Below are 10893 nucleotides of genomic sequence, written 5' to 3'. Positions count from 1 at the left end.
TCTACCCATACACTCGAATACAGAAGAAGAAAGAGTACAGAAATGTTTAACTTGTATCTAGTGCAATATGGGTAATATTTTCTTTAGCTGGCTTTTTATTATTAGCAACATCCTACCTATAACATTAAAAGTCTTTCACCTTTAGGAACATTTCACATAATTTCGGTGAACCCCTAGATCGTTACATCCAATCTATTTTGCATTTTGTAATCCCAGACAAAGAAGTTTAAATATTAGAGATATATTTATCTACTTGGGTAAGCATAAGCGATCGAAATAAACTTTCTTCACCCATTGCAACATTAAGGATAATTATGTTTTCTTCCTTTTAACTTTATTTTTGTCTGATTGCCTTACCTTGCAAAACTTCACTGTTGACATTGTTGTTGAGCATTCCCCTAAGCGAATCGGGTTATAATTTCTGGCCATTTTACCATGACAAACTACTGTTATAATACTGATACTCTGCTTGACGTGGCGGTAAGCGCTGGTATAGCTGTTGTCAGTATGATATAATCAAGTGAAGTTCCCTATTTAGGTATCCAAGTTATGGCATTTAACAAGGCAATCCATAGTCCCCAAATGGTAACTATTTTTGTCTCTAACAAACAGTACACTAATGTCAGGAAGCATAGGTCACATCAGGTCATATTGACCTTCTTCTTGCAGCCTGCCATCCAAAGATGTCCTTGTATATCAAATCTGGTTAATCCAGGAGACATAGTGTAAAAGATATGACCCGGACAAATATTTTAAGTTAAGGTAAAAGGTCAAGTCAGAGGTCATAGTGACCTTATTCTTACACTCCGCCATCCCTGGATGTCCTTGTACACCAAATCTGATTACACTCCAGGTGAAATAGTATAGAAGATATGTCCCGGACAAACATATTCAAAAGTTAAGGTCAAAGGTCAAAGCATAGGTCACAGTGAAGTCATAGTGAACTTCTTCTTGCACTCTGCCGTCCCCGGATGTCATTGTTCACCGTAGAACCGGTGGGGGACTAATTAAGATGATTGTGGTCACTTTCTTCATATGACATTTTCTGTAGAAGGTGAAATTACAAACAAGTAAAAAGTGATGCAAAACAATAAATACATAATACCGACAATGATATCAATTGTTTATATTTTATTGCAGCAATACATTCGTTGAAATTATAATAGGCTTACATTTTGCACTTCATTCAAAATCTTGTGAGAACTAAAACGGTTACTTTCATTTTCATTCGTCACGAATCGGGAATAAAAGTCCACAGTACAACGCTGCATCAGAAACCACAATTTGTGAAGGTCGTTACTTTTAGAGAAGAAAATTTATTTGAAGTTAAAACATTAAAAAAGTGTTTACAGGTTCCGGAAATTTGCAGATCATGATAACAGACATTTAATCTTTATTTAAACTCATAACTACAAGAAAATCAAATTGTTATCAGCTACCTAAAACCCGAAATTCGTATCAACTACCTAGACCCGAAATTCTTATCAACTACCTAAACCCGATATTCTTATCAACTACCTTGATCCGAAATTCTTATCTACCTAGACCTGAAAATCTTATCAACTATACCTAGACCCGAAATTCTTATCAACTACCTAGACCCGAAATTCTTATCAACTACCTAGACCCGAAATTCTTATCAACTACCTAGACCCGAAATTCTTATTTACTACCTAGATACGAAATTCTTATTTACTACCTAGACCCGAAATTCTTATCAACTACCTAGACCCGAAACACATGTTAAGACGACACTATATATATATATGTATATATAAATATAATTGTACATTTTAGTGGAAATATAATACTACTACACGACTGAACATAAAGGTAACGTATAGTTCAAATGTGCAACATTTGTTTTATCATAATGCTACATATATTTTTAATTTGATATCCATATTGAACAACACTCACACATTCTGTAACCTTTGTCTATTTGTACAAAACAAGTACTTTAAATATCATGTATACATAGTAATAACCAAAGCACATCAAGAAGCTTACAAACATTTTATACTAGATATGTTCATGAAAGTGCTTAATTAAACGTTACATCTTTCGATTAATAGATGACATCAGTATTGATAAACAGGGATAACTGTGACAGAAATCATAATACGTTTACTTATTGTACTTTAAGCTAAGTATAATTTTGTTGTGTTTGTTATTATTTCATATATATGATATTCGATGTAACCACCTTCTTACTAATGCATTGTTATACTTCATAGAGATCAGTTGTAAATGTTACTTGACTTAAAATTACAAATATCCGACCTGAAAATGTGAAAGGAACCCTGAACTAACATGAATAAATAGAAAATAATAAATGACTAAATTAAGAAACTAGCGATAATATAGTTAAAAATATTTTCGTGAAAGCGCTTGATTGAACGTTAGATATCATTGATTAAGTATCATAAATACAAGATGAATATAGTCCGTTTAGCAAGTGATGTTTTTGTAAACTCCCCTCATCTAATACAAGGTTGCCTAGGTCATCTCTCAGCAAAGTATTCCGACTATTTCTTATTCGGTGAATTTACCGGGGAACATTTCTGACCGTATTCCACCAACACTTTTTGCCGCATGTCTTTGAATGTGAAGTCAGAGTTGGGCAGGAACTCTTCAATGGTGCTGTTCTCGCTGACGTAGTCGAAGTACGGCCAGTGGGTTGTGTCCCCTGCGTCGTAGTTGTAACACTGAATGGGGGCGCAGAAATCGGTTGTATTATTCCATAGCTTGTGCGTTTGGAACCAGTTCCTGTTGATCCATGTAACATCACCTGGGTACGCATTAAAGGTTTTCATAGGAACTGCATCTGGCTCTGTCGTCTGCTTGTTGTAGATTGAAATGTTGATTTCGCCAAACAGGATTTTGATGACAGCGTTGGCGTTTCCATGGTTATGTATTGGACTGTAGTGTCCTGACGGCCAAATCTCGAGGACATACGGAATTCCCGGCGAATTTCCGAGACTATGTCCTAGCGTTACGCGTAGGTATGTCTCCTCTTTTCCACTTCCTTTACCGAATTCTCCAGCTTTCGACTTCAGCTTTTCATAAAGGAGACATCCCTCTGTCTCGATACTGAACCGTATGGCACCAGAGAGGAGAACATCATCAACTTCCGGTGGCCAGTTCAACTCACAGTTACGGATGTTCTCGTATAGCTCCTTACAGGCAGGCGGGAGGCTTCCTGATAAAGGGGGGAAAACAAAAAATAATATACCATTCAAATTACATACAAAATCAAAAGTTTCATATATCTAAGATTAGTTTTTAAGTTTGCTTTGCGTAACTGACTTTTTTCGATTAAAACAAATTCAACGCGCTTACATTCGGGTGGAAATGAGTGATTGATATTATTGCTTCATAATTGTTGTAAAATGAAAAGGTTATAATTTTGGGTGAAATTCTGTTATAGGATTCCACTCTGTAATCTTACTAGATCTTACCTGTCAACATGTACTTGCTATTGTCAAGTGTAAACAGGGTGACTTTGGAGCTGTCAAGGACGATTGGAGACATGTTGCAAACGAAAGGGTTCTTATAAAAAGCAACTTTCTTTTCGATGTCTATCACTGCAAAGATATTCAAAATGGTTTTTAGCGTCAATATAGAGTTAGTTGACTCTTTAATCATATCTCAATGTGGAAAGTTAGCAGTGGTTCAGAAGTCTATACATCCAAAATTCCAATAATCTATTTAATAATCTTAATATTTATTCATGTGTCGATATTTTGGCACTCATTTACTCTACGCGAACAACGCTAATACTTTCACAATTTTATCGTGCTTAAAGTAATTATTATGGAATATATTTTTAGACAATCATCAATATTTACGCTATAAAAGAAACAATTTTATATTTTCTTCACAACTCGGAACTTACACCTTGCAGAAACTGTAGAATGCACCAAATGAGTACTATCATATAGCTGCACTTGACCTTGGAACTCCGCGTTAAAAAGACAATGATATCGGTTTCTAAGTACCGCCTCTTCGGCTGGCGTTGCTCCTGCAAGAAAATTGTACTCAAGCAATGTTGTTTCCTCCATTGTGTAGCCTTTGCCGTATTTCAGAACGAGGCTATCTCTGTTGTAACTAAACCAATAGGAAATCTTCTTTCCTTCTTCGTACCCGCATTGAGGATGCTCAACTCTTTTAAGACTGCGATACTGATTGTTTTGTTGCCTTAAAAATTCTGCAGACTGTTCTCCGATGACAAGCACGACTGCATCTTTAGCTGACGATGTAGTCACGACGACCCGGAATGCGTTGTTCCTTGTTATGTTGAAAGTGAAAACTCCTTGTCCATTGACAGGCATGGGCTTGCTCCATGTTAGACCACCTCTTAAAGACCATTTCACACCGGGAAACCACTGGATAAAAGGTGTCTATAAAAACGAAAAATTGAAATATATATCAGTATACATAAGCCTAATTAAACAAGTAAAGCTATAGAAAGAAAAACACGTAACATTGCTTATTACACATTATCATTTATAAGAGCTACAAACCTCCTGAGTACGATATAGCAATCATAATTAGATAATTGGAAATTATTATATTTCAATGTTTCTATTTGCTTTCTAAAATTTTACTATTTCAACAAAGATACAAACTAAAACAAACATTACTTTTTATTGAAGGCCGTTGCATTTTTTTCAATGTTGAGACCACGAAAACAGTGTTTTCTACTCATTGTAAAGACTTTGATTGAACACAAACTATCTCAATTTTGCATTGGACGTTTAATATTTGTTTCATATGTAAAAACAGTAAAGGCTAAAAATCTAATTAGGAGAAAGTACGTTGTTTGGAGAGTTTATTTTTAAGTAAAGCATGACCACGACGTTTGATTGACCTTGAAACAGATATGTCATTCGAACATACTTTAACAAATGTATGTTTTTAGAAATTACAATAATTTTCCGCTACAATTTAGTATTAATCGGTCTCTAGTAAGGCCTCTCACTTAAATTCAATTCAGTAGTGATTCCTATTCCTATTTATATTATTTCTATTATAACTGGAAGTTATACAGAGAAAGAGGTTTGTGGACTCAATAAAATTTATAATATTAATAATGAACTAAATTGAAACAAAATAACGCAAAATTTATAATTTGTTGAAAAACAAAAATCACTTAAATAAATAAGATTTGAACGCAACCCCGCTGAAATAAAGGTTTCAAAACATGTTCACCCTCACTAACAATAGATGCATGGCAAGCGATTACACATGTTATTGATGAAGGTAAATACTTTCAGACATTTCACTCTAACTGTTAAAATTATTGTTGACATGAACTTATTAAACGAATTGTCCTCATGCCAACCCTTTTTTAAGATAGTTTGTGATTAATTTTTACTTTATAACAATATTCACCTCAAAATGTTTTCAATTTCAACATTTTTTATTGACAAAAGAATGTTACATTGTCACTGCTTAAAGTCTCTATGATGCCAGGAGGCACGAAAGTCTAGTGGTAGGACGCCGGGCGCGTGACCGAAGGGTTGATGGTTCGAGTAACGGTACGGCACTGTTTTGTATCTTTGAGCAAGGTACTTTACTCCGCTTGTTCGGTCTACTCAGCTGTAAATGAGTACTTGGTCGGGCAGTGCTACAGTGTATAATTGTTGAATGGTAGCTGTGAGCACCGGCTGTATGCTCCCCAGGGAGCAGAGAAAGATTTTGGCTGGCTGCGAAGGCCCTTTAACTACGGATACTAATTTATGATTATTATTGTTATAAGTCCTCTCCATTGGTGGTATGTATATGGACATATTGTATTGATATTATAGTTTTAAAACTATGTTGACTTCTTTACGAAAGTAACGAAAACTGATCTTCTTACAAGCTGGCCTTTTAATGGTCAACGACAACGAATCTAGCCTCTTATTTTATTTACTGCACGTATTAACAGATGTGTAAAGGATACCGCTACATAACGTGTACTTACAGTATGAAACTTATGGCTGCTTATTCCGTCTTTGCGTATTGCAGACTTATCTTCTCTTGTGAGCAGGGATTGATTGTTACGTCATTGGTTTGTGTGAGAAAATTACGTCGTTTTCTCAAAAATTGATGACGTTACTCTCACAAACAAATGACGTAACAATCACTTCCTGCTCACAAGGATATGACAAGACGGAATATGTAATCAAGAGTTTTACTTTGCCAAGGTGTGTTAGAGTTGGAGTGATATCATACTCACTAACCAATATACATAGAAGTATGTGGTTGTTAGAATTCTGTATACAAGGAAATGTTCGCCGCGGTTAAAGCTTTTCAACTTTCGTTATAAGGATGATATAATCATGACAGTGGATATAAGTACACTTAATACTATATGTCGTATTGACATGTAAAGAGCGTTAACATGGAAAGGGCTATAGTTTAACTGTTTGATATTTTCCTAGTAAACACTCAAGTACTTAAATATACTGGTACGCCGAAACAGATATCAATAAAGGAATATACGTTGAATGACAAATTTCACTGCGTGAACACAACGTCTGTTGGATTGGAAAAGGAAGTGGGCGAAGTTTACATATATCACGTACGGGTAATTGCCAGAACTTGCCGTTCATCTTTATTTCAAGAAATGATCCGATACTTAAAAGTGCAAAGAGCCAAATGGTTAAACGATAACTTGTAAATCATGTCCTTAACAATGTAAAATGTACCCTGTGGAGATCAACTTACCATTTCTTGATCTAGATGTTTGAACATCGTGTAATTTCTACAGCACTACAAACCTACAATACAAAATATATCATATACATGCAACATCGATACCAAAGACGTTTAAATCAATGGAAAGAGAAATAAATGTAATTGATATTCTACAGAAACATTGATTGTTCATTTAGAAGACGATAAAAAGAGAATATCGAAGTCGTGTAAGCAAAACCGTTAATCGAACTTAAAATCCATTTAAACTAGGGCAAATATATGAACAAAGGAACGGTTTATATTTGAATCCTTGGGAAAGTACAAAGAGAATAAGACCAGGTGTTCCAGAAGTGTACGCATCTGCTGCTCCGTCACCGACATTCGTCACCTAACATCAATATTGCTGTAACCATATTATATTTCATCTCATATTAACCTAAGTTTTATTGTAATTTCGTTCCTTCGTTCTTTAAGACATTTTGACCCCAGTGTATTCCTTAGATCATTTAACATATGCATCACTGAAATATATTGGGTGTACATTAACAAATCCATTCGATGGGATCATGTAGGAGAATTTTTACCACAACAACTCTGTGAAGTTGAGTAGTTGTGTCTCGGAGTTGCATGTGGCTGTAGTTTTAATATTTCATGGTTTTATAATGATACAACAGGTCACGTGATATTGGACTAGAGTTGTATGCCCCTTTTAAAACATCTATTTCACAACAGGTTATCGTCTAAGGTATTCACATTCAAATGGGCATCTCAACGATACCCCAGGCTAGTGATGCCCACTTGGAACTTTTCGAATTGCAGTATAAAAGCCTTCTATTTTTGTGTTCAACATACCAGTGCGCATTGTTAGATTCCTATACTGCTTTCAAACCCCCATACTGTGATAGATCATCGTCGAAGGGAATTTACCTTCAAAACGGCATCAACGGTACACCGGGTCGTTAGTCTTCTAGGGAAATGTTGATGAGATAAGAGATAAACGAACAGTTTTATCGTATGTGTGTCAATTTCAGTACAAGAAAATAGACTCTCCGATTTCAAAAGACTTGTTCTAGAAGTATTATCTGATGTTGGCACTTAAAATCTTAACAATACTGTTTTTACAAGTTAAACTGTGCTTACAACCAGGCTCTTACATAATGCCCAAATAATGGTTCTGGGTGGTTCTGAGTCCCTGCACAAGAGCTACTGTCTGAATATTTACCTGCAACATGTAACCGGATAGATGAGCAAGCGAATGCTGAAAAGTTCACTATGTTTAATGACATAGACATGCAGCTGAATGCACGAGAAGGTAACAAAATCACACAAGTGTCACAAGATGGTATTTGATCTTGTTTGGGAGCCAGGTGGCAGGTTACGTCGATGCTCGCATACTTCCTGCACGCACTTTAAGGTAAACACTTCTATTATACTATTCAAACTGGCAAGGGCTGGTAAGCAATCACTGCACACAGTACCCGCTTAAGTTTAACAAACATCGTTTATGACAAGCTCCCGTGCTTAGTGATAATAAAATTGATAATTTATCATTATGTACGGCAAAATGTATGTTAATTATTTCCATATGAATGGTAAAGGAAGATAGCTTAAACGACCATATCATCCGCTCGGTGGTGTATCATACCATACCACTTATTTCGTCAGTTCACGCCTACTTCAATATGTGTAGTAATATACGTAGTTATATTGTGACATGTACTAAGTTTTGGACATACGGCAATGTGAATGTCAGTAAAAAAAAAAAAAAAAACCCATTTATGTATAAGTCATCTCCCATATGACAAAGGTTTACAAAAAAAACCATTTTGTACAGTAATTAAAGAATCTACTGCTTCATAATGTTATTATATGACCCCTTTTCTCAAAGTTTCACATAATATTAGACGCCTTCTCACGAATGAATTTACACACAGAGATGATAGTAAAATAGGATTTACCTATATAACGATATGGAAATTACATTAATCATTTTCATCTACAAAGCATATACGAACATGGTAAATAGACATTTTATGATGTATGATATATATCGACAGATACAACAACAAAGCAGGACGATAGACACAGAGAAGAGCAGCACATAAAAGACACACCAAACAGTTGTGGCTACCCAACTGGTCAATAAATAAGGTGAAAAGAGCGGTAAAATAAAATCAAAACCCGAGACAGAAGAAAAGAAACGAGAGCCAAACCAAAGGCAAAGGCTGGGTCACTATACCCTACGTGAGGGGACATCTGAAGGGAACAACACAAAACAACACAAGATAAATCAAAGGGGGGGGGNTCGTGGTAATTATGAAATGACATTACCAGACACATACACAAAGGCTTGTAGCTAGCGAATTATCTGAACACAAAGAGACGAACCAATCTGTATACCTAAAAAGGAAATGTGTTACTTATATAATTCATTTGATTTGGCATCTTCATCGTGCTTATATAACAGATTGCAAATTTGTAACATAAAGTCACCCTACATAGGTGCTCGCCTTACAGTAGCAAAAACAAAGATTGGGTGAGTAAGGTAAAACCAAAGACGAACTTTGATTATGTATCTGTTGCCTAAATGGGGAATTTAATGCGAACAAAACAAAATTACCATTAACCTCACCAGTTATCTCTAACAGAAACAAAATGAAACTCATCTTATTACAGTCTGTATTGGAGTTGTGAAGGGCTTTAGGCTTACATGTATGACAAAACGACGAGCTCGTAAGGTATTTTTAGGAAACTATTTCTACAGCTTCGTTGAATTCTATACACATTTTGTCATGTATACCACAAACATATGATGTTCCTGCTCGGAGTTTGGGTTACAGACCAATCTGTTGTTGCATTGTTAATTCGGCGTCTTTAAAATATTAGTACATAATATAAAGCATTTGTTATACACTCGAATTAAGTGTTGAAAATAATGAAATTGGTGACGTCACAACAGAGATCGATGACGTTACAGTACCAAATGCAGTTATAGTATCACAAGAACATTTGCATTGCAATGGAAGGAACTATATAAGGTTATATCTAAGTATTTGATTACGGCCGTTTGTATAGTATAAATGATATAATCTTGTATAGTACACAAATGCTTAAATTGCTTTACATGGTAGGCATGACATTATATTACCGTAAATACACAGAAAGGACTATAACCAACCAATTCTCTGATCGCAAGAAGACGAATCTATATACTGTTTGTAAAAACAAAGATCAGCTTTCATCATTTGCTTCTCACCAATCTGATGCACTTATATACAGCGAGCTAAACAAAACGTGGTTAACCTCACCAGCTATCTCTAACAACATACACCTCACCAGCTATATATAACAACATACACCTCACCAGCTATATATACCAACATACACCTCACCAGCTATATATAACAACACACACATCACCAGCTATATCTAACAACATACACCTCACCAGCTATATCTGTTAGCGTAACCCTCACCACCTATCTCTAACAACATACACCTCACCAGCTATATATACCAACATAAACCTCACTAGCTATCTCTTACAACATAGACCTCAACAGCTATATCTAACAACATACACCTCACCACCTAATTCTAGCAGCTTAAACCTCACCAGGAATATCTAAAGATGCAAACCTCACCAGCTATTTATAACATAAACAAAATGATACTTACCTTATCACAGACCTATTGAAGTGGTAAAAAAAGTTTGGCTTGTGACATAATGACTGGTTACGGAGGTTTATAAAGAAACTACTTTCACAATTTCCCGGAATTAGATGAACATTTTGACGAAACGTTATTGACTCATGACAAATGGCACTCCTGGACGGCATTTATAGTTTTAATTTCTGACCGATCAGTTCGTCTTAAATACCATAAACATATGATGTAATTTATCGGTGTTCAGGCTACAGGTCTATATGTTGTTACATTGTTTAATTCGGCTTCTTTAAAAATATATTGTACAGAATATAAAGCCATCTTTAATACACTACAATGTATATTTATGATTATATATCAACAGATTCACGATTTTCTGTTGAAACTTCAATGGATTTTTATGACAGTATGGTTTGGTTTTTTTTTATAATTTTATTTTTTGAAACATTTTCAGCATTACAGAATAATTACAGTATTAATTTTCACACTCATTTTCATTCTTCAACCAACATTTAATACAAATTTTGTAATGTTTTTTTT

General features: G+C 35.1%; 1 protein-coding gene across 3 annotated transcripts in view; it reads right to left on the bottom strand.

Annotated features, from left to right (window-relative positions):
- Positions 1–1111: 1111 nt before the first annotated feature.
- Positions 1112–10893, bottom strand: part of LOC110457384 — a 33890-nt gene continuing 24108 nt past the window's right edge. Inside the window, exons 1-7 of one of the 3 annotated variants that reach the window (XM_021508631.1) lie at positions 10366–10434; positions 6718–6770; positions 3899–4403; positions 3462–3587; positions 1726–3202; positions 1570–1647; positions 1112–1492 (exon numbers count right to left, since the gene is read on the bottom strand). In XM_021508631.1, the coding sequence (XP_021364306.1) occupies positions 2529–3202; positions 3462–3587; positions 3899–4403; positions 6718–6744 (1332 nt within the window). In that variant the 5' untranslated portion in view covers positions 6745–6770; positions 10366–10434 and the 3' untranslated portion in view covers positions 1112–1492; positions 1570–1647; positions 1726–2528. Of the gene's footprint in view, positions 1648–1725; positions 3203–3461; positions 3588–3898; positions 4404–6717; positions 6771–10365; positions 10435–10893 lie in introns of those variants that run through there. The other 2 variants (XM_021508629.1, XM_021508632.1) reach the window with 2 other exon arrangements.

This window comes from Mizuhopecten yessoensis, unplaced genomic scaffold, assembly GCF_002113885.1.
Source record: "Mizuhopecten yessoensis strain PY_sf001 unplaced genomic scaffold, ASM211388v2 scaffold9109, whole genome shotgun sequence".
In the NCBI taxonomy this organism is placed as follows: domain Eukaryota; kingdom Metazoa; phylum Mollusca; class Bivalvia; order Pectinida; family Pectinidae; genus Mizuhopecten; species Mizuhopecten yessoensis.
The sequence above is the reverse complement of the archived record's forward strand: the minus strand, read 5'-3'. Positions and strand labels throughout refer to the sequence as shown.